At 34.5% G+C, this 24815-nt stretch overlaps 2 protein-coding genes and 1 long non-coding RNA gene across 4 annotated transcripts; 1 reads left to right on the top strand and 2 right to left on the bottom strand.

Moving 5' to 3' along the window:
• LOC108473621 (phospholipase D gamma 1-like) lies at nucleotides 1-6531 on the bottom strand. Of its 2 annotated transcripts, none has more exons than XM_017775294.2 (10): nucleotides 4453-6531; nucleotides 3969-4085; nucleotides 2961-3155; nucleotides 2592-2837; nucleotides 2337-2405; nucleotides 2082-2229; nucleotides 1436-1584; nucleotides 908-1201; nucleotides 602-799; nucleotides 1-460 (listed from the first exon to the last, which is right to left on the bottom strand). In XM_017775294.2, the coding sequence occupies exons 1-10, from the start codon at nucleotides 6112-6114 to the stop codon at nucleotides 167-169; spliced, it is 3372 nt and encodes a 1123-aa protein (XP_017630783.1). In that variant the 5' UTR covers nucleotides 6115-6531; the 3' UTR covers nucleotides 1-166. The 2 variants fall into 2 exon arrangements, with proteins under 2 accessions (XP_017630783.1, XP_017630784.1); XM_017775295.2 differs by having other exon boundaries at nucleotides 1028-1201; nucleotides 4453-6529.
• A 184-nt stretch (nucleotides 6532-6715) lies between these two features.
• LOC108472053 (subtilisin-like protease SBT4.14) lies at nucleotides 6716-10240 on the bottom strand. The gene is made up of 11 exons (XM_017773574.2): nucleotides 10067-10240; nucleotides 9887-9978; nucleotides 9700-9797; nucleotides 9470-9613; nucleotides 9254-9359; nucleotides 8449-8962; nucleotides 8281-8378; nucleotides 7991-8215; nucleotides 7805-7913; nucleotides 7528-7741; nucleotides 6716-7429 (listed from the first exon to the last, which is right to left on the bottom strand). The coding sequence occupies exons 1-11, from the start codon at nucleotides 10166-10168 to the stop codon at nucleotides 6885-6887; spliced, it is 2247 nt and encodes a 748-aa protein (XP_017629063.1). The 5' UTR covers nucleotides 10169-10240; the 3' UTR covers nucleotides 6716-6884.
• Nucleotides 10241-11994: 1754 nt separating this feature from the next.
• LOC128284151 (uncharacterized) lies at nucleotides 11995-13257 on the top strand. Its single transcript, XR_008274488.1, has 2 exons — nucleotides 11995-12627; nucleotides 12929-13257. It is a non-coding gene; the product is annotated as an uncharacterized LOC128284151 (long non-coding RNA).
• Nucleotides 13258-24815: the final 11558 nt, after the last annotated feature.

The raw sequence follows: 24815 nt of genomic DNA, 5'->3' as shown, positions 1-24815 counted from the left end.
TTAATATAGGAAAAAGGATACTAACAAAAGAAGCATGATAAGTTGTATTTGAAACGATGAATACAGATAACTACAAAATTTGCTTTGGACAATTTAAGAAGTATACAAATTAAAGATATATAGTTTCAAATTTGTATTTGAATAGTGGATATAGTAGCAGATTTGGTTAAATTGTAAGATTTTCTTGTATGCCAAGAAATGAGCCGACAACGTTTCCTCCAGTATCAGGGAAAGTTTCAGCTCCGGGAAGGGGCTTGACCTTACCTTTGGGATCCACTTCAACCGGATACTTCATTAAGTGCCCTCTCATCTCTGTCACTTCCTCCGCTGCAAATTGTCTCCAATTCAGTATAGTCATTTGATTAATCCGTCTTACGCATTCGAGACTCTCCGGTCGAGCGAAGCAGTCCTCGACAACTCCAACATGTTCTGCCCATAATGACATCCTATACCCATAGATCTATAATAAACAACACAAAGTTAAGCATACTTTAATGGTGCGAATACAAGAAACAACCATGTTTGTATTGCCAGGATCACATGGTTCATTTGGTTAACAAGGGAATTGTATCATTAATACAGATGTAATTGAGAAGGTTACCTGTCCATGGGGACTAGAATGCTTTGCTGCCCAAGTATGTTGAGGTTGGTAAGCTCCCATTGCAATCTCCGTGTCTCTGGTACCCTCCAAGGAGCGTTGATTGATGTTTGCAGATCCCACTATTATAAACTCATCATCAACTATCATACCTTTTGAATGGACATAGATCATAAATCTTCGACTTTTCTGACTAAGAGCCTGGAATGCAAAAAACCAGGAAAATATATTAGTTTTGTAGGAACTTTAGGGTTATGCTTGAGATATTCAAGTGAAATGGGCTTGATTCTATACAATCATGGCTCTTACCAGCCTTGGAAGCTTGGGCAAAGCTTTTGGGTCAGGTTTGAGGATCTTAGAATACCACGATATCGCCCAAGACGTTGAATTACCAAAAAGAAAAGGTTTTTGGGACTTGGTATAGATTACCTCGGGAGAATTGGCAGCCCTAGGACTTCCGTCAGCAGGAGGTTGATATCCATCAAGCTCACGATTGCCAAGACAGTAGAAATTCAGAAAGTCCTCTGGCACGAAAGTACTATCAAGCCCTGCCTCTACCAAAGCCCTGTAAACAGTCTCGTACATCATTGACCTGGTTTTGTTCTGCAACAGCAGCAACAAGATCAATGGCCTTTTAATATCTAGTTTTAATCATAATTCTTTAGTTCAAGCCAAAGCAGTATAACAAAGTCTTAACGCCCTAATTGAACCAACAGTGTCAAGCAAAAGCTTGTGTAGGACTTGCTCCAAAGCAGACATCTTGATGAAGCCTAAAAATGATAATAATACAGTCAAAGCTTTAAACATTTTAACAAAAGATTTTTATTAAAACTCTACCTGCCAATATAAAATTCTTTGAGTGGCAGAGCCTGTCGGAACACCCTCTGGCCACATTGGAATAACAATATATGCAGCAAACCTCTCATTTGCTTTAATTTTACTGGCTATCTTAAGAGCAATTTCCATTGGAATTAAGTTGTCAGCACCTATGAAAAGAATGCAAGGTTATTGCGTTCCGAACCAAACTGTGAACAAATGCCTTATTTTTCCCATGAAAATTTCCATGAAGCATCCAATACAAGAAATATCAGATAAAGCCAGGAACAAATAGGACTAATGAAATATTCTTATTAGTTTTTAACTCATGGACTTGATACATTGATAATCTGACTGATATGTTTAACCAAAAAGTTTGGTTCTTCATCTTTGTACTTTTATTTCTTCTTTATATATATATATATCTATATCAAAGTCTAAGATTTTTACCACTTTCTGAATTCAAACAGAAATGTATAGTATTGGTGCAATGTTTGAACCAATATTTACTGAGCCCCAACAAACTCCGTATATTAACCTTATTCAAATGCATAACTCGTACATCCAAGCATCCCAAAATTGCTATTGCAAAGCAAGGTCCATTATCAACTTTCTTACGCTAGTCACAAAACATGACGGTCATCAAAATCTAATTTAAGTGCTTTACCTAAGTCTTTATACGAGCTCCAATTGTAGGAGGATCCAAGGAAATATTGATTCTCTATATAAATGAAATGCTGGGCAGCACGAATGGCCTTCACATATGCTGTATGTATGCTCATATCAATAAGGACATTCTTACCGCACACCAAATTCTGTCACGGAAACAATAATCAGTTAGCTTCTACACTGGAAACACGTAGAATATATGATTAAGCCAAAATAAAAGAAAAAGCAAATCAAAGGGCAACCTTCTCTCTACCTTGCTTGTTGCATCTTTTGGATCCTTTGGGAAGCCTTTTACAGAGTTTGAATCAATCGAGCGAAAAATCTGCACGTGAAGCCCACAAACAATAAATAAAAACAAACCATTTGTAGAAAACTAAAAAGCAAAAGTCAAAGAAGCTTTTGAAAATCACATTCACCAAAAAAAAAAAAAAAACCTATGACCTATTTGAACCTCCCCCACTAGAGCAACTCATTTATGACAAAAGCCAAATTCAAGCAGCAAAATTACCTGAACATGCCAACGTTCTGGATCGTTCTCATTCTCAGTAAAATCAGAAACTCCCATAATGTCTGGAATTCTTTCTATCCGCAGCAAAGCATCATCAAAGGGCTTTTTTAATTTTTTAAGTCCATGAGGCTTGGCTGCCTTCAACCAACGTTCCTCGAAGTTGACCAGAACATCATATGCAGCTGGGCCATCAATTTTACTGTGCATATCATGCCAAGGTTCTCTTGGGCAACCAGCCGTAGAACCCTGCTCAAGTAATTTGCATTTAAATAATGTGCAGGAAATCTTATATACTGTGATAGAGTACCATTGAATTTTGCAGCTGCCCAAATTTCATAAAACAAAAGACCAAGAATGATAGATAATTACCGTATATGTTGGATTATGATAGTCATCCTTATGATATGTTTGTAGTGTCCTAAATAAAGCATGATCCGGATTATCATACCGTCCATCACATAAGTCAAGGCCGCCAAGAAAAGCAATAATTTTTCTGTTACTGTTCCCAGCATCAGCATCCACAATTACAGTTTTCTGATGGTGTGTATAAATCGTTCCAACTTCCTGATAATTAATTGTATCAGAAAAATATAGTGCTTTAGCCAAACATAAGGAACAAGATACCATATAACAAGCTCAATGATCTAGGGATGGCTTAGTGTTTGTTTACCCTCAGAAGGGTTAAGGGCTACGGTTCCAATCTCCTTGAACTTCATAAAATGTACCAGCCACCAATAAAAAAACTGATAACGAGAAATTGAGAATCCAGTAAAAAGGGAAACAAAAAAATGACTTGGAATGGCATTAACCATCAAATTTAGACAACAAAACACAGTCCCTATTCAAATGAGATAACAGTAGCATGAAGCAAAAGGGCTCTAATTATTTTTTGAAAGGTTAATCACCATTATGGTATAGATACAAAAATGGAATTAGAATTTGGTCTATGAATTATTCTAATATATCCATAAAAAAGGATTTGAAAGACCTATAGGGTTTCCCTCATTCAGCTGTACTCTGTCAAAGTTTGGAAGTGCAACTTATAGATGTAAAAAGTTGAAAATACTATTTTTGGCAGTCAAGAAGCTAGAGTTTTTTTCTTCAGAAGTATGAAATCTCTAAGCTGAATACACTTTCTGATTCCCAAACCTCCTGTCCATACACGGTTGGTAGTTAATTGCAAGTGCAACAACCACGCATACGATAATAGTGCAAACTGTGACTAAAGAATCTTAATAAGGCTGATAATGATTTCCCAATAATACAACAATCTAGCAGTAATGTCTATGGTTGCCAAATTGAAGTGGAGAAAATTGCAGAGTTAGGAATGCATTTATGGGATAGAATAGTTAAAACTAATGGTTGTTTAGATCAAACCTTTTGTTTGACCCAACTATGTTTTTTTCCAGCAATGCGAGGACAAAGTAACACGTGCACCGAAGAGTGTTTGAAATAACTGCGTGTTTCCTCATCATGGGTTGTCATTATTCCATCCTGTATTGTCAATTTAAAGAAGTTAATTAACAACCATAATAAGCAAATCTTTTCAAAGTTGAAAAAAGTGATAAACTCCTATTTTCAAAAAAAAAAAAAAGTGTAACAACAATACACGAATGAAGTGATAAAAGTTTACATACTCTCATTGTCATCATTCATTTTGAACATGCAATGTTCTCCATTAATCTAGTACGCACAATGATCAGCATCTGCTTATATTGTCATTAGGTTTAAGTACTTCATTATATGAACTAGTTAACTATAAATAGACTTAACATTCAGATGATAGGAAATAAAGTCCCAGCTTTGCCTACGTTACTGGTACCAGTGAAGCTATTCTGTATGTTAATAGTAAGTTACTCACAGTTTTGTATCCCAAGATGCTTCTTGAAGTAGGATCATCCCATAACAGAAGTAGCACTCTAACTCCCTCCTGGGACTTCGACCTAAGAATGTCACCCAAAGTGCAATCTGAAGCAGGAGCAACATCGCGCACCAGCCTAACTTTATGCCAAACTGACCACCCTGTAATGTAAACCAAGCGCCTAGCTTGACGAATAGCATCAAATATGTCACTCCAACACTTTCCTTGCACAAAGTGCATGCCCTGGTCGAGTTTTATGTTTGGAAGACACCCATCGGGGACATTGGCATCTTGATAAAGAGTCACTTTACCCCCCTTCCGAAGAGGAAAATATGTACCAGGAACCCCTACATATTCAGGACCTGCTCCAACACCATGATGATAGAAGCTCAATTTCTCCATTGGTGTGTATTGAATTGATAATTTCAAAACGGCTCCAGGCTTACAGGGCTTTCCATTACCATTCAGAACCGGGTAGGTTCCCTCAATCTTTTCCCCTGCATATATTTGCTCAACTGGAATTGTTACAACTCCTATAATCTCTGACCCTAAAATATCACTGTCTTTAACAACAAATTGCACTTCAGCAGCATGATGTGCAACAGGAACATAGAAATGTTGCCTCCAGACAGGGTTTTCATCATTGTTGATCACAAAAGTCCTTCCTATAACGGCACCGGAAACTGCAATTGTGACATAAGGATCACTTGTATTCTTCCCTTCCGAGCGCCCTCCAATCTTTTTTGAGATATTTGAAGAAAAATTTCCAAACATATCGCCTAATGTCTTATGGAACATATCCATGTTGGGAAGATTTTTTGCTTCAAGAACCCAAATATCTAAATTTCCATGTAGAAGCAGAACTCTCAATGAACCTTTCTGGAACGGTACAATCTGCATACCTTGCACTTGTTGTGATCCCTTAAATGAATCCTTATAGGAAAAACTAGAGCGATTAGCCAAATCAGCTCGGCCTAAACTAGGCCCCTCCCAATTACTAGAGTTGCTCGCATAATCGGGTGTTGAAGTACCAGCGGCCAATATAGGCACCGAAGGTGCCGGAGGTGATGCAGGAGCTGAGGAATGGCTACCAGACAAATGCATATTATTCAATTGATGATCCAAAGGCGGATAAGCAGGTGAGGCGCTTCGCATATTTGCTCCTAAGGAACTTGTACTGTCCTGCCTGTTATGACCAGAGAAGCTAACGTGTCTAGAGAGGTGCTCTGCATTACTTTCAGGAGGAGGATATTGTGCAGGTTGTTGATAAGAGGATGATGATTGAGGAGGATATTGTGCAGGCTGTTGATAAGTAGAGGATGATTGCGGATTAATTTCAGGAGGTGGGTAATGACCAGATAGGGATTGCTGGTAAGGATAAGGAGTTGAACCATACTGGAAATTACCATGATGTTGTTGGGAAGGATTTGGAGGTACTGGGTGGGAATATTGATAAGGAACTTGTCCAGAATGAGAATGAGCGTGTCTATAATCAATGGGAGCTGCAACAGGGGCATGGGCTGAGGGCGGATACATATGCGGTGCATGAGGGTATTGGGGAGTGTTATAAGGATATTGATATGGAAAAGCCGCATAAGGATCTTGATTTGGAGGGTATCCATGGTGATAAGGGTAAGGATGTTGGTGTGGGTTATTATCCATTTCTTACCAAATATTCTTATATCAAATTAGACTGTATCAAATTAAGTAAAAACCAAGGCAACTTTGTTCTTCATACATATAACCAAAAGAAAAAAAAAAGGGAACCCAAACTCAGTTATGTTTCTCAGTTTCAAACTTCCAGCGAAGAATTCGACTGAAATACTATGATTGAACTGAAAAGAGAAAAAAAAAATACACCCTACTATCCAAAGCAACAAAGAGCACAAACCAAACGAAAATCTCTCTCTCAGGGAAAAAAAAAAAGGAAATGAAATAACTGGGGTTGTGAGGGAAAAGAGGCAGAGAAAGAGGCTTTGCTATTGGGATGTTTTGATCATATGTTTCCCGCGGCGAAAATACCGAAGACAAGCAGTTTCTTCAACTGTAACCGAAACCCTCGTAGTATTAAATATAATAATACAAATATATTAATAAAGAAATGAGAAAGTAATAATGGACATAGCGAGAAAATTTTTAGTGGGTTAAAATTAAATGGTATATTTTACTATAGTAAAAATATAATTTTGTTATTTTAATAATTTACATTTTATAATTTTATAAGGTTGAATCAAAATTTTATTACTTTAAGGGTAAAGTATAATTTTATTAATACAAATTTAAAATTTTATTAGAGCTAAATGAAAATTTTCAATTTCAAGAAGTCGTGCTATGTGTTTAGCTGGATTTGCCACTTAATTATAGTATAGTAAAGTATAGATATAGAACGGGTTGCACTTGCATGGCCCCTTTTATATATGACTAGTAATATTTTAGTCTTGGAGAGTATAGATTACAATAGGACTTCTCACAGTGTGGCTAGTGCTTTTCCATACAAGCGAAGCTGATAGCACCGTAAATGCAGTGCTTGCCACTGGTTTTGCCTTCACCACAACCTTAAAACTTCGTTTCTGCAAGCTACGACTGAAGATTAGGCTTTTGGGCTTAACTGTGATTTCCACTCCTTTGGGACCTTCAATGGTAGCATTATACACCAATGCTGGACCTACATTGGTCACTCTTCTCATGAAAACACCTACACTTTGCTGTTTGCCATTTTTCATGTTAAGTTGCATTGATGGGTAGTTAAGGGCATCGTAGCCAAATCCAGGAAGCAACGAGGAGCAATTTATGGACTTTGTGCCCACTAAATGAGCTATAGATGATCCGCTGTAGCCTTCGTGACATAGGAATTGAATATAAGACATCTGGTCCATGTCATAGATAAGGCCAGGGTTTATGGCTTTGGTAGGATTCAATTGGCCGGCACCATAGGCGAATTCGGCATCCTTGTTCGCCCTCCGGCTCATCGGTTTTGCTTATTATTAGTTTATTGCAAAGAAGTGTTAAGATTTGACACGATTGAAATAGTGAATCGAGTTAGAATAATTGATGGGTCTATGTTTTTATCCTTACCTGTGGTCATGATTGCAGATCTGATTGCAGCTGGTGTCCAAGTAGGGTGAAATGACTTTACATAGGCGGCTACACCAGCAACATGCGGGCAGGCCATGGAAGTGCCAGACATGAGAGTGAACTTTGAATGCTGGGTGTCACCCTTTAACCCGGTGAGGGAATTCATAAGAGTGTATGCTGCCAAGATGTCCACACCAGGGGCTGCAATATCAGGCTGTATATTTGTTTAGATATCTAAGCCCTTGAATTAAAGACAGAATTCAAAGCTTATTGATACCTTGAGAAGATGTTGTGAGCCTGGATTTGGGCCCCTAGATGAAAATGAAGCAGCAAAAGGAGCTGAAACTTTGACTTCATGTGACCCGTATATCACTGCTGAAGCTGATCTGCTAATCATCATTTGAGCATTTTAGCATTTATCATCATCAACAGGGAATCATTTAAAAACATTCTATATTCATACCTCGCGGAATGTATATATTTATCTATAGTTTCCCCTACAGTCATATTCACCATGGTGGCCGGTGCCATAAAAATACGAGCAGTATCAAGGTATTGCTCGCTTTCGACCACTGTGCCGATTCCTCCAATTCCTTTAACAACAGAATCAGCATCAAACTGGCCTAGCATACAGTAAACAAGCCGTCCTTTTACCTTTGCAGGATCCAATGTGTTACCATAACAGAACCTGTAATTACAATCAAACAGTCAATTTTCCCACTTTTTAGAAGATGATGATGAACAAAGTACTACCTTGCTAATTCCTTGCTTTCTGCATTCATGGAAACATCAGCCCCACTGACAATGGGGTAAAATTTTTCGTTTGCTCCAAATAAGTTAATCCCAATTCCCTGTTAGCAAACCAATTAGATTTGATTCCAAGTATTCAACAAAAATAAATTTTCTTCATATCAAACCTACCGAGTAACTTTGTCCATTTCCCAACTTGACTGCACTTCTAAATTGTCGATCAATCCCAGTGGCTGCCACAGTAAGAAGCCATGGAGAATTGTTAGACAAAGAACCCAAGCTGGGGCCATCGTTCCCAGCAGAAGCCACCGTGATAATTCCCTTCTTCAAGGCATGGAATGCACCGACCGATATAGAATCAGTGACAAAATCCTCAGCCGCCCCACCTATGGATATGGATATAACATCCACACCATCGGTGATAGCATCGTCCATTGCAGCGAGGATGTCCATGTCGGCACATCCTGAGCTGACCCAGCATACTTTGTATATAGCTATCCTAGCTGAAGGCACTGCACCACGAGCAGTGCCTTTGGCTAGCCCAAAAAGGCTCGCGTTGTGGACTAGGTTTCCTGCTAAGGTTGATGATGTGTGGGTGCCATGCCCATCCACGTCTATAGGTGATAGAATGTCAGCTGGGTCGGGGTTACCATCAAGCTTGAAGTATTTAGCTCCTACTAGCTTGCTAGAGACAGAACTCAATCAAGGTGGTCCAAGGGAAAAAATAATCAACATTAAGCACCAATAAAGCATATTTAATATTTACATTCAATTCGTACTTAATTTTTTTAATTTAGTACTTAAATTATAATTTGATAAAGCCTAACCTTACCTCACTCCATTACTACAGAAATAACAATCTTATAATTACATTGCTTCAAATAATTTTAAAAATTTTAACAATACGACATAAAACATGGGATTAAGTTGATAAATCTAAGAATTAATATATTAAAAAATAAAACATGGTTTTTACTTGTTGCATCCTGAGAAATTTTGAAAATGGTGGCATGTTCCTTTCCAATTATGGGGTGGTGGACCAAATCCATCATCCTTAAAGCTATCTGACTGTGGTGTGATTCCTGTAAGTGGAATTACATCATATTAATTCCCAGATATTGATTTTTATTTTTAAAACATAATTTGTGTAAAGCAAAAAAAAAAAAAAAAACTAACTAAGTTTTCCTCAAACCTGTATCAAGCAGACCCACAATAATGTTTTTCTCGAGCTTCAAATTTCTTTTAGCTGTTTGTGGAAACCCAATGAAGTCCCATGATTTTGTTGTGTGTAGCTTGTGATATCGATTTGGCAACACACAAACCACTTCATCCACTTCTAAACACCTCGAATACCAAATCTTATTAATGTCAAAAAAATATGGAAATTAAATGGACCCGAAAAGAAAAAAAAAATTCATGTACCCATTAACATTTCAGCTTCATCTTTAGATAGCTTTGCAGCAAAGGCATTGAAGCTCTTTGTATAGCTATAAATCATGGACTCTTTAGCATCATGTTCACTGTTCAAAACCCAATGAACAAACTGATATGCGGACGTACATATATATATATATATCAATGTATGTATGGGTAAGAAAGCTAAGCTAACCTTGCCTTGACAGAGCTGAGAAGGCTCAAGTGCTTTCGAGCTGCAGAGGCTTGGCTCAAAGAACCATCTCCCAAGTAAACAATGTAAAAATTCTGTCACGTTGAACACTTGTAGGGTTACATTTACAGACAGATAACGGGTTATAAAGACAATATATATCAATTACAAAGGAGAATGCACCTTTGTTTCTTCTTCTTTAGATGAAACAGTTTTCAGAATTATTAAAAACAATAGAAAAAGCTGATAGGTAAGAGTTGAGCAAATAAATCTAACTTTTCTCATTTTTACAGGGTTCTTTTTTGGTTTTCTTTCCTTGTTAGGTTGATGAAGCTTTAGCTATAGATTTATAAGAGAATAGCACATTTAAAGCCATTGACAGGTTTTAGATGGACTGACAACAATACCAACAATGGCTAAAATGGATGACATAAGAAACAACAAACGTGTACTGCACTTATTTTGTTGTAACAAGCCTGTATATTTCAACTAAAAGATATTATAGACATTGAGATTTAACTTTAAACGTTGTTTTTTTAAATAAGTAAATGAGATTATAGACCACGATTTGCAAAGCAAGTTGCAAGTTGCAAGTTTAGTAGGAGGAAAATATATTTTAAGGCACTGAAATTCACGTTTTTTTATATTAATAATAATATTCATGCCAATCGAATTAAAATTCAATCAGCTTAATTAAGTATATTTTCAAGATATAATTTAGCTTGAAAATTTAGTTAAGGTATAATATAGTGTAGATGATTGGTAAAAGGGTTGTATTAGGAGAAGGCTTAATTTGAATTTATGGAGCTTTCGACAAATTATGAAAGATTAAATGGAGAAGTTACTTGTAAACAAAGGAGCCCTCACGCCTTTATTTCTAATTCAAGCAATTAAAGCTTTCAAAATCAAATAAAATTAATTCAATTAAAAGTAACTCTAACCTTCCCATATAAGATGTTTAACTCAATATCACTCTGAAAAAAATAAAGAGTAAGTCTTTATAATTTCACTATATATAATTAATAATTTTTTAATTTTATTCTTTTGAAAAAAAATCAATCTCTAATTTATATCGATAAATCTATTGATTGTTAATTTTACTTTAAGATTAATTTCATAAGAAATCCTCCAACTAAATTCTAAATCGGTACTTGAATTGCAAATGAAAAACTTGATTAATATACATTAGAAACAAAGAAATAATTTTCCTATATTTTATTGGCACTGTAAATATATTATGCTTGAGATTCAAGTTATGCATACGATAGGTACATACACATTTAAAATTTGATCTACGTGTTTTAGACATATTACAAGTCAGATTCGAATTACTATTTAATGCCTAAATTACCGATTAGGTTGATGTAAATCTTGATTGATATAATATTTACACATTGAATATTGAATTAGCATGTTTTAATTTTAGGAACTAATTTAAATATAAATAATAATTTAAATACATTATTAAACTTTTTAGGTTTCATGTTATTATAAGCTCTCAAACTTTTTCAAAAAAATTAATTAATCTCGTTCGAACTTTATGCACTCAATTGAGTCATGAATTAACAAAACTAGTCAAATAATCTTTTGACTGACATTGATCGTTAGTATTTAATGGCGCACCTATTATGATCATTAAAGAAACCGACTCAGTCAAACGTTGTTGACATGGCATTGCCACATCAACATTCCATGTCAGCAAAAATAACAAATCTTTTGAATTTGTAAATATGATATATATATTTTTAATATTTATAATCTCTATTTATAATGAATATGTGTTTGAAGATCAAATTGATAGAATTTATGAATATGTAGGGTTAAATTTATTGAGTTGTTTAGAATTAAGACCAATATGATAGAATGTGTAAATGTTGAGGACTAAATGTATTATTATACTAATTAAAAAAACTATATCATCATTTCCGTTGACAATTTAACAGAAGGTAACCAAAACAGAAATAATTAAAAATGTTAATGACAGAAAAATTTTATAATTTAATGACCAAAGTAAAAACACACTTATAACTGAATGACTAATTGTACGGTGTATCCTTTATTTTATAGTAATCGGCTTGTACTGATATAGAACTAATTTTAGGCTTGGACAAGAGCTGAGGTCTGAGACGTCAAATCGGGTTAGGCCTGAGTAAATAATGATACGTTTACTTGATCTTTGATTGGGCCCCAACCGTAATTTTTGAAATTAACAACATTAAACCTCAACCGCCCTCATGTTCATAAGTTCATTTACTCTCTTGTCCCGCCAAAAGCCGATACTCTAAATCACTGTCTCCCTCCATACGCGCCACCTTTCCCCCTCCCCCTCCGCCTCAAAACTCCGAGATCATTTACTCCTTTCTGCCACCACCACCATCCCTTTCTCCAAACACCAAGAAAACTGATCCCTAAACCGAACAAAAAAGCAAAACCCGAAGACCGACCCCCTTCGTCGCTTGATGAGATAAAGCCGATACATTCTGACTTGCTTTCGATTTTCAGTCCGGTTACAGAGAGAGCATCTAGACGGTGAGGCCTATTGGGCTGAGAGTACCAAAGTACTCACCGTTCGGACTAGGTCTGTGGACCCGAAGGTGAAATCCGTGGAGGGCTTGGAGGACCCGAAATTAGAGGAGAAGAGGAGGCTCTTGGGGGAGCCGATTCAGGGATGCCTCTTACTGAGGCTGAGAGGAAGTTTCTGGAGAAATGTCAGAGAAATAGAATTAAAAGGCAAATAAATTTAGGTATTCTTTACAGTTTTCGATTCTATTATTATCTTCCCCAAATGTATAGTGTAATTCTAGCAGTGTAGCATCATGATATATATATATTGACTTTTGGGCTTATATAAGGTAAACCTACTAATACTATTCCACAGTTTCTAGCAAACCTTCCATAAAGTGATTTGCTAGGGGAAAGGAAGAGCAAGCTAAGTTGCCTTTGGTGGCCATTCTGTTCTTCCACACTTGTAATGCTTTTCGATATTTAATTAATTAGGCAAATTCAATCTGTTACAAGACCAGGTTCCTTGTATCTTTGTCACAGTTGAAAAGGAGCAGATTGTGGTGTGGAGAGGAAAAAACTATAATCCTTCCAGAGAATGGACTTTCCATCACTGACTGAATATTTTTTGATGACCCAAGCTTGGGACGTGGAGAGGTGTTATAGCTCCGATGAGAGTAGTGATCAATAGGTCTGCTTCTGTGTTTTATGTTCACTGCATAGGTGAAGTAATTATATGCCTTCTCACTTCTCTTGGAAAAGGGAAAAAGTTGGGAACTGTATATGAAGATATCTCCCTGTTTATGATATGAGATCTGGAATACCTAATGCCATCAACCAAGATTGCATCTTGGTCTTTCATTTTGTCATAACATACACTCTTTCCCCTTGCATTCAATGATAGTAGATATTTATTCGTTTTTCTCTAGATGCTAGGAGATTGGTGCCAAGTGCCAACATATATTTACAATCGGTGTCTTTTTGTGCAAAATTGCAAGTGCTCGTAAACTAGTCTGTGAAGTTCTTATGCAGGGTCTTGTAATACTGTTTGAACATTATTGAAGCGGTTTAGGACCTATCTTGTATGTCTGTTCTTTAAGGCCGCAAAAAACTAGATAATGGAAGGCGACTAAACGACTCAACATCATCAAGTTGTTGGAATGTCAAAATTAAATTCTCAAATCAGTTCATATTGTCATGCCATGTCGGCAACAATTTTTGTGTGTCATATTTAGCATAGCATTTTATTCATCAAGAAGAAAATAGGTGCGTGTTATGTTGTGGTTGATCCTTTGGAAGGTTTCGTATCCTTAAAGAATCAGATTAAAGCGAGATGTTGCTAGAAAATGACTTCTTTATCGCCACGCATCGGAAAGAAACACATTTTTACAAAGCCCGATAGCAACGGGGGTGATGAGTCAGGAACGCGTGTCCCCCTCGTACCACCACACACCCTCAGCAATCCGATGTCTCGAAGAAACATGAACCTGTGTTTGAAAACTGTTCTACACCATTCGACAAGAAGCTGATGGAAACCATAGCCGAGTTTGAAACACGATGGATTTGAGCGACGGGTTGTGTGGTTGTGGCCCCATAATTTGCCCTTGATTAAGGCTTAGTTAGTATAGTGGCTATTATTGACAAGTGATTGGACAATTTAGACATTTGATAATTGGATAAAACAGCTGCTAACTACTATTAAGCTCCACCTCTTTGGTCTGGCTGAGCTTGAACTCGTTTCCCCTTCCAAAGTTTATCGGTTGTGGGTCCCACAGCAGGAGTTAATCTGCCATTTGTTGGGCGGATGGTCCTCAATCTGAATGGATGTTGCAATTTGGACCGCTAGATCTGGTTCTTGTTGGTATCCGATTAATCGGTCCTTAAATATTATCTTTTGTTTCCTTCTGCTTCTACTGTCAGGTGGATATTCCGCTTAAGTTTTGTGGAGGGTTTAGTATAATTTTTAAAAATTTTAAGAATTTAATAAAATATTTTGATCTAATTAAAATTTTTAAATTTTTGTAAAATTAACTTTAAATGAGTTTAATTAAAAGGTTAAAAAATTAAAAGGTGTAAAGAGAATTTTCAAAAATTTGAGGGGCCTAATTAAAACTTTCTAAAAAATTCAAAGAAAAAATCATTATTTTCCAAAATTTTAGGGACCAAGTTCGCTTAAGCCCGCCTCTGGTACTATCTAAAGATTTTTTATTTCCTTAAAGCTTTTAGATATTAGAGGCACTCATTAAGATATGTTATCAATGTTAATCTTACAGTCTTAACAGAAACCTTTATTCTTTTTACATATCTTATCAAGGCGAGTTGGGTGGTTTTTTTCCAGCCATTATGGTAATTACTTGCAAGATTTTGCCTTCTTCTATTATAATTATTGAAAGGTAAAATGTAGTAAATATTATAAAAAATCTTTAAGTTTTATGTCTAAATATTTTTCTTGAATACTTACATTTAATTTTTGCTTGCATTTAATAAGATTGAAAATATTAATGGTAACCTCATAAAAAAAATATTAATGATAAGTAACAAAAATTAAATTGGAATGGAGTAGATTGGGTCGGGCAGCGTGGGAATAGATGCATCTAACATCCACAGAGTCGATATTAGTTTTTAAAATTATACATCCATAATAGAGTGGGCAGGCGATAAAGTAAAGTGTACCAACAATGAAACGGTAGTGAATTTAATAACATCCATCCCGACCCTACTCCAATACTATCTTCACTCTCATACAAACATTTCCAATCAAATAATAGATAAACAAATAAATCCATCAATTTTTTTTTTTAAAAATTGATGAATTTATTTGATTAAATCATTATGTTTGACTAAATCAACTATTCAAGCAAAAACACAAAAGATCATTGTTTTACAATTTTTACTAAATCGACTATTCAAAACACTAATCCGTTATCTAGTCAACATTTTAACAATGCAATTCCCCCTTGTAAATATGCTGAAGTCGAACTTGATCAAACTTAGAAAGGAGTAACCTACAATCAACAATAAGAGTTCTAAGAGAACAAATATTCACGTCAAAACTAGTCATACAATTGATAACAATTTGAGCATCAATCTCCACAACAAACTTATTCAAATTTAATTGTAAAGCCAGATTCAAACCATCCCTAAATGCCCATAGTTCAACACCTATACTAGTTACATTAGGAATAAATTGATAGGAACTGGCCACCCATTTTCCATGACTATCACGGATAATAGTTCCTACACCACCCTTACTGAGATTTCCGACTAAAGACCCATCAGTGTTTAATTTATAGCAATCGTTTTCAGCTGGTTTCCAAAAAATAAGTGTGAAGCTAGGTAAGGGTATCCGTTTAAGTTTTCCTTGCAACGCAAAAAACTCACCAGCTCAACTAAAAACCATCCTAGTCATCTCATTGCTATAATTTCTACCTTTGAAAATGATAGAATTTCTAAGTAACCACACTTCCCAGATAGAATTTCTAAATAAAATATGCCACATTCCACTGTTTATATGACATGACCTAAAAAAGTGATCAATGGTTTCAAGTTGTTAACTACACAAAGGGCACTCTTGAATAATACTCATACCTCTCATACTTAAGAAACATCTAATGGGCACAATACCATGCATGCACTCCCAAAAGAAGAACCTTAGCTTAATTAGGACATTGAGTTTCCAAACTTACTTCTAATCGCAATCGTTCTTAATGTTTGTAGGGTTAAGACATTTCACAAGCAAGTAAGCATTGTTCAAATTAAACTCCCCATTACTAGAAAAACTCTAACATATGGAATCCTTTTTATCTGCATAACAAGTGATATGTGTACTGATGATTTTTCCAATATAGATCCATAGAGATAGGAATGAACCCACTCTCTTCCCATCTTTGTTTGAGTTCCTTACAAGTCAACCTTTCTTCCTCTTTACTCAATGGATCAACAAAGAATTATCGAAGGGGTCCCTCTCATGTCCAATTGTTAATTAAAACATTAAAATTGTTGCCATTACCAACTTTCCATCTAAGATCTTTCTCAAGAAAGGGATTAATTTTTCTAAGAGTTTTTCATATTAATGAAGAATTACTTGGAGGTTTATAAGCGTCTCTTTCATCAAGATACTTGAAGAGTGACATACAAGCCCAAAGATTATTATGATCTTTTATCATCCGCCAACCCAGTTTAATCAAATGAGCTTGGTTCTTTTATCTAGTGTTAGGCAGTCCAAGTCCTCAAACTTCATTTGGTTGTGTCACTTTTTTCCCATCGAATGAGATGGCTTTTTTCTTTAATTCAGAGTCACCCTACAAAATGTCTTACTAACTTTATCAAGATCGTCACAAACACTAGTTGGTAAGGCATGACATTGCATGTAATTGTAACACCCCTAACTCCGTCCCGTCGCTGGAATAGGATTACAGAGTATTACCGGTCAATACAGTATATTTATACGTAAAACAAGAACAAATGCAGAATTATATGTTTCTTTATGTAGCTTTAGTGGGTCCACAATACTTAATAAGAACAATTAAACAAACTGGGGCTCGATCGAAAGCTTAGTTATTTTTTTTGTAAAATTTTAAATTTTCTTCTTTTAAACAGTATCACACACCTGTGTGGCTAATTTAACATGCTCGTGCGGCATGGGACATGCCCGTGTCCTCAATCCGTGTGCAACACTGACTTTTAAACACAACCATGACACACGTCTGTGTGGCCTGCCCGTGTACTAAACTGACTTTATGACACGGCCGTGGCAACCAAGGCACACGCCCGTGTGACAAACTATGTAAACTCAAATTGAACCTTGTATTTTAAAAATTTACCAATCCTGAAAATTTCAATCCACAACTAATACAAATACCAATATTAAACCAATCCAAGCGTATTTTATATATTATTTAATACTTAATTTTAAACACTTATTAATTATCAATATCAATTATCAATTTACTTACTTCACTAGTACAATCACAATTCAATATAACATACTTAAAACATCCTAGGTACATGCCATTACCGATTATTAACATGCTTTACCTTTTTGAGTTCGAGATCGGCTTATGATGCTGACTCGACGATTTGTTTATAACCTAACCTGCGCACGGAAATAAACCGTACGCTGAGTATGAACTCAGTGGTATTTCTGTAAACAAAATTGCTGAGTAGTATAAAGAATTTAACATTTACTTAAGTCGTATGATAATCATAGTAAACTTGTAAATCATTAAATAATAATATTCGTCATTCATATATATTCGAGCTTTAAACTTTAACTTCATAGTCTCTATACTTCAGTCATTTAATTTAATCTCATAGCATATATACCTTACCATTTAATTTGATCCACCTTCATCATCCATTGTACCTTTCATTTCATCATTCATCAATCAATATAACATTTACTTTCATTAGTAGTTAACATTCATGTATTCTTAGGCTTTAAGCATTAACTTTAGAATCTTAATACTTCAACCATTTACTCTTCATTATTTAGCCTTAAAACCTTATTAATCGGTCTTTAATATACTTTTATTACTATACAGCAATCTTCATCTGTTACTCAATCAAGCAGTCTTTATAGACATAACAGTTAATGAATAATAAATTAATAACATTCATTCTTTGATATCCTTGATTATCCTTATTAACATGACTCGGACCTAACGGATACACGGACTTAAATCCAACCCACACACCAGGGATATGTCACGGTATTTCATCGGCCGAAGCTGGAATATACCGTATTTGTAACAATAACAGTAACAGTCAGGTACAGAGTACCTCTTCGGAACGAATCCAGAACAATCACAGTAGTCGACACGTATAGTGTCTCATCGACACATAGTCGGAATATCCCTAACTCCTCTGGTCCTATGGCATGCCAACTATATCCGACTAGCCCGACATTGTTAATAGGGTATCCAGTCAACTTTCAATTTCCACTTTCCATTATTAATTTACTTTCTCTTCATTTCAATACTTTTCCATATCAATTCACATGTAATTCAATTTCAATACAATATACATTTTCAATTTTCCATTCAATATTCACATATTCTATTCAATATCAATAATCACTAATAATTTATGAATTTTATTCAATTCAATACCATAATAATAATAATAATAATTACCATTCATATAAATAATAAATTCAACAAATAATTATTAGATTCGGTTTATAGAAATACAAACCATATTTTCTCGAGCTAACTCCCATTGTCTTTGCCATTTTTCCTTGCTTAGCCGAGATTTCTCGAGATAACATTAGCTACGGGAATTAAAACAATTCATATTCATTAATTCACTACTAATTTATATCTAGTTAATACAATTTCTATTCAATTTCTACTTTAATTTCAATTTAATCTTAACTAAATTCACTTACTTTTTCTATCTTAATTCATACTTCATTTCTATGCAAATTTTGTCCAAACTCATACTTAACTATTAATTTTCCAGCATATTTTCCTAATTTCGAAATTTCATCAATTTAATCCCTACAACATAAAATTTATGAATTACTTTACAATTCAATCATTATTTCATTTCTAACTTGAATTTCTATCAATTTAACCCTTATTTCATCATTTTACTCAATATGAACATTATCTAGAAATCTAATAACTTTCAAAATATCAACTTAATTTCATCAAAACTTTGTTCTAAAGCTTTTAAAACATCAAAATTAAGTAAAAAGGGCTAAATTAACTTACCTATTAAAGTTTAAAGCTTCAAAACCTTGATTTTCCCTTTTCACCCTTTTTTTCTTTCTTTCATTTCTTTCTCCCTGTTCTTCTCTGTTTCGTTTGCTTTGTTTCTCTTTTTCATTTCTTTTATTTCTTTTATTTCTTTTTTATTAAACTATTATAATATTTATTATTTATACATGTGTATATTTATTAATACACACGTATTCATTTATCACCTTACACTTGTCATAACTTTTATTTATTTCTTTATTTAATTAATATAAAATAATATTAATATAATAAACTTTAATTATTATTATTTTACTTATATAATAAGTAAATACACATGTATAATACATGCATACCATTTATATTTGTACACATTTAACTTATTTTAACCATACATTTGTCATCTTTTTTGGCTTATTTTTTATTTAGTCCCTTCACTTTTCTTTATTATATAATTAAACTTTTATTCTTTATTCAATTTAATCCTTACACTTAATTATTCTTAATTAAGCTAAATTCTCTTAATTAAGCTTTAATTAACTATTCACTTAACTTCGTACATATTTTTAAATAAATATTTACGAATCCACTTTTCAAAAATAAAGACCTGAAAATGCACTTTTTCGATAACTGTAAAATTCGGGTCATTACAGTAATAACTCAAAATAGCGACAAGAGTAGATTGGGATGTATCTGCTCTCGATTGGCAATTGCTTTTCCAAGTATCAAGCTTGTTCCTAACACATCCAACAATAAAGTTGTAATCACTTTTCCTAATTCTACCATTGTGAATTGGGAAACCTAAGTACTTTCCTAAATCATTTATTTTTCTGAAGCCCAAATCGTCAATGATTCTCTTCTATTGTCTCACATCCTTGTTTTTTTTTAAATAATATTTTAGACTTTGAGAAACTCACTTTTTGGCTTGATTCTTGGGAAAAGTCCTCAAGTACCTCTTTTATGGCACATATGGTACTTTGCTCAGTTTTGGAAGATAAAATTACATCATCTGCAAAGAATAGATATATAACTTTTGGACCCCGTCTTGAAGTATTAACTCATTTTCATTTCTTAGCTTTCAAAGTTCCTCAATACAAAGATTAGAGTTTTCCATATAGAAGATGAAAATATTTGGAGATAGAGTCTCCTTGTTTGATCCCTCTAGAAGGTTCAAACCTTTCAAGTTTACCTTTATTAACTAAGACCATCATCAAAGAAGTGGAAACATCTATTTCTTGGGGAAATTAAAAGATATCAACACGTTCTTGATAAAGTATCATTCCAGCCTATCACATACCTTCTCTATATCCAATTTAACAATCATGGAACCCACTTTTCCTTTCAATTGTTGAAAAGAATGCGCCACATTTTGAACAATAATCGAATTGTTAAACGTTTGTCTCCTTTTAATAAAGCCTCCTTAAATGAGAGAAACCATTTTATCCAGGAATGGTATTAACCTTTAGACAATGATATTGGTAATGGTCTTATAAAAGGTGTTGCAAAGACTTGACAATAGTGTTGAGTGTTGTTATGGGCACTCGATTTAGGGATTAACGCTATTAGTGTCTCATTGGTCTCATGAAGGACCTTGCCATATTTGAAAGCCTCCATAATTAACTCACACACTTTATATTTCTGGAAGAACATCGAATAGAAACTATCGAGGTCGGAAGCTTTAAAAGGGTTAAAAAAACATAGCTTTCGTGATTTCTTCCTCAAGTAGATGGAGTTTAAGCCTCTATTTTTCCTCCCTAGACAAAGAACTCCAAGGCAAGGGAATAAGGTTGATTATTCTTTGTACCATAACTCTAGAAGTCAATAAGAGGTCCATGAACTCATTTATAATAGGTTCAAGGTTTATTCTTCCAGTAGCCCACTTTCATTAGTCATTATTTAGACCCTCAATATGATTATTGGTTTAAAACATATTGGTACTTGCTCATAAGAATTTGCTGGAGATTTATGAAAAAGCAATTGGGGTCTCTTTCGAGTGCTCTCTCAATCATTCCTAATCTCGCAATCAATTCTTTTTTTTAGACACATTTGCAAAAGTAGAGCAGTTCCAACTATTAAGGGCATTAGAAATGGCATTCAGGAAACAGATCATTAGAATAATTCTAAACCGAGTTAATAATATAATTCAAAATCGAGATGGCCAAGCCACATTTTTTGAAATCTAAAAGGTTTACTACTAGATATTGAAGATTCAAGGATTAAATGTAACACAATCGGCCTATGGTCCAATTTTGTTCTAGCAACGTGGAGGATCGTAACATCATTGTCTTGTAATCTCCAAGTTGTGTTAGCAAAAACGAGGTCAATTTGTTCCTTAATTAGCTAACTAGCAGATCTGAGATTTGACCAAGTGAATCGATGCCCTTTAAAACCTAATTCCATCATGTCACAACAATTATGGCAATCGTATAACTCCTTTATATAGAGTTCGGAGATCGGTCACCCACCTTTCTTGTCATGAATCGATAAAACTTCATTAAAATCACCCGCCATTAGCCATGGAAAATGATGATTTTGATCAAATATTTTCAAGTTCTTCCATAAAAAATTTCTAAATCTAAAGTTAGGGTTTGAATAAATAATCGAAAGTAACCAAGTAGTGTTAGAAGGTCGTACCTTAACAAGAGTGTGAACCTCTTGTTTTGTGCTGCACAACTCCTCAATTGTCACTTCAATAGGTCACCAAAGCAACTAGATGTCACCTTGAATACTAATTGTTTTTGAGCCCCTATAAGCATCGAAAGGTAATTGGTTCATAATGTAATGGTCAACCCTTACATGAACTCTTGTTTCAGTCACAATCATCATCTATGGATTATGCACCTCTATTAAATCCTTAAAATTTCTTTGGAAATTAGACTTTCAAGCCGCTCTACAATTCCAAATCAACATTAACGTTGGGTTAATATGTCAAAAGTTTTGTGCATTGGCTTCTCAGCTAATTCATTTCCCTTCTCAGACTTGGATTTATTTACACCCTATGATGAAGAGACTTCACCTCCAGTATTAGTAATAATTTAAAATTGAACCAAAATTTTTTATTTCAAGCTTCTATCACTAGCTTTTGAACTAGTAATTTGATGCTTGACAAATGAACTTCCATTATCCTTTCTCTGACCTTTGCTACTGGTGTTTCCAAATTTCAAAGAATTTGGTTCTATTGAGTTTTTATTTTTAACATTCCCATATGATAACCTGGATAGTGGAAGTTTTTAAAATTGTATATTGGTGGAGGTATGACCAACACCAAGAGGATCAAGTTCTAGTCACTCGCTAACCTTCCTTGGAACCTGACATGACTTGGCCTATCTAATCCGGGGTGAAACTGATCTACACACCCCCTTCGAGTAAATAAACTTTTTGTTCTTAGAATATTTTTGTCTTAAATTAAAGTTAAACTCAGAGAGTTCGATGGTACCTGAGTTTGGAGTGATATGAAGAATCGATGTCACTCTCCTCCTCCATTGACTCTGCAATATCCAATTTTGTCTTACTTAAAACATGTTTATTGAATGACTATTTCCCCTCTAAATGATCATTTGGCCTCTCATTCTTCTATGATAAACCATTATTTTCTTTGGGATTTTTTAATATTTTTTTTGAGAAACTCTTTATTGCTTTTTTCATTTCCAAGCAACAAAGTTTTTGCTCTTACAAGCAAATTTTTACTAGTTTCAAACAAAGGTTTTTTTAAAATAGTAGCATCCGAATTCTAAGAAATATGAACATCAATGTCTTTCTCATGATGCTCACTTTTACCATTTGCCAAAATTTTCATATTAAAAGAAAGATTTGTTGTAGAAGCAGATCTGTCGTAATTTGATATGTCAAATTAGGCTCTTTCGAACATTTAATAAGTTTATTCTCAAGCAATTTATGAATCTTTTCAATAATTATTTTTTATTTTTAGTTTTCAATGTTAATGATAATTTTTCTTTTGTTTTGATCCTTTTAAGACTCAAATTGACAAAACTATGTCATTGGGAGTCTAATGGTTGACTTGAGTGTGTCTAGTAAAATAAATATGGCCAAACCTTGAGAAAAACATCAACTGCTTTGGATATTGCGACACTAATGCATGTGTGTCACGACATTGACCCTCCATCACCTTAGAGGAGCAAAAATTTAATGAAAAACCAACCTGAAGCAGTCTACCAAAGATGTCGCAACATTAGGTGTGTTGTGTCGTGACACTAAACCCCAATGTCTTGACTTCAAGCCTTTAAGGTTGCGACTACAAGCTGATGGTTGAAGTGAATGAACCTAAGGCCACTAATAAGGGTGTCGTGACATCGATAACCCCCTAACCAATGTTGTGCTACTATCGAGAATGTCGTGACATCAAAGCTTAGTTGTCGCCATACTGAAGTATGGCCAAACCTTGAGGAAAGCATCAACTGTTTTGGATATTACAACACTGATGCATGTGTGTCACGATATTGACCCTCCATCACCTTAGAGGAGTAAAACTTTAATGAAAAACCAACCTGAAGCAGTCTACCAAAGATGTCGCAACATTAGGTGTGTTGTGTCGTGACTCTAAACCCCAATCTCTTGACTTCAAGCCTTTAAGGTTGCGACTACAAGCTGATGGTTGAAGTGAATGAACCTAAGGCCACTAATAAGGGTGTCGTGACACCAAGAACCCCCTACCTAATGTTATGCTACTATCGAGAATGTCGTGGCATCAAAGCTTGGTTGTCGCCATACTGAAGTCTGACGGGGTCAAATTACGATAGAGGCAATTTTTTGTCCAACACCAACTCAAATAAACTCATTCACTCCAAGGGTATTTTTGTCAAATGTTAAGGTTATAACATTGGTTGTATAAAGAGTGTCATTATGCCAAAAAAGAAAAAAGAAAAGAGAGAGCCTATTTTATCATGTTTTTGGTTTTCTCTTTTATTCCTTTCACCATTTTTAGTTTATAGTTTTTTCCTTTCTTAGCTTAGTTAGTTAGTAGCTGTTAGTTTCATCATTTTTATTGTAGCTTTAGTTTTCTTACACTTAGATACTAAACTTTCTTTTGTTATTTTGAATTCTCTTTAAAATATCAAATATATTTTCTATTTGTAAACTTTCAAAAGTGTAAAAATCTCATATTTGATTGCGCTTTCATCACTTTTAGTGCTGCTATCATGTTCAACAATAACTTATTCAAAAGTCCTTAAGAACCTCTCAACTTTGCCTTTTTTATGTTTTATTTGATGAATCATCTATAGTATGAAATTGGTTGATTTTGTATGTTGATGATGAATAGGCACTAAGTCTTATGGTGGTTGGTTGATTGAAATGTTGTATAGTTAGTTTTTGAGTTAGAGACTAAATAATAAAAATTGGACTAAATCAAATAGATTTCAAAACCTAGAATTGACGCTTTTAAGATAGGTGAGATCGAGAGGAGAATTTATTGCAGACTATTTTGATTGTCTCGATTTAATTTAGTTAGGTCGAGAGATAAACCGAACTAAATAGTCTAATTAGGTAAAATGGTGACATTGGATCAATTAGGAGTTTGAGCAATTTATTATCCTTAATCCAATAATTAACTAGCAACATGGATATCAACTGACCACTTTATCTCGTTGAATTGATATTTGTACATTTTTATTTGTTATTCAATTTAGTCCTCCTAGGTATAGTTTAGTATAATTAACCTTTAATGATCTTTCTTAGGTTTGATCATTTTAATGCTCTAAGTGTTCTATTAT

This window comes from Gossypium arboreum, chromosome 11, assembly GCF_025698485.1.
Source record: "Gossypium arboreum isolate Shixiya-1 chromosome 11, ASM2569848v2, whole genome shotgun sequence".
NCBI classification, from domain to species: Eukaryota; Viridiplantae; Streptophyta; class Magnoliopsida; order Malvales; family Malvaceae; genus Gossypium; species Gossypium arboreum.
The sequence above is the reverse complement of the archived record's forward strand: the minus strand, read 5'-3'. Positions and strand labels throughout refer to the sequence as shown.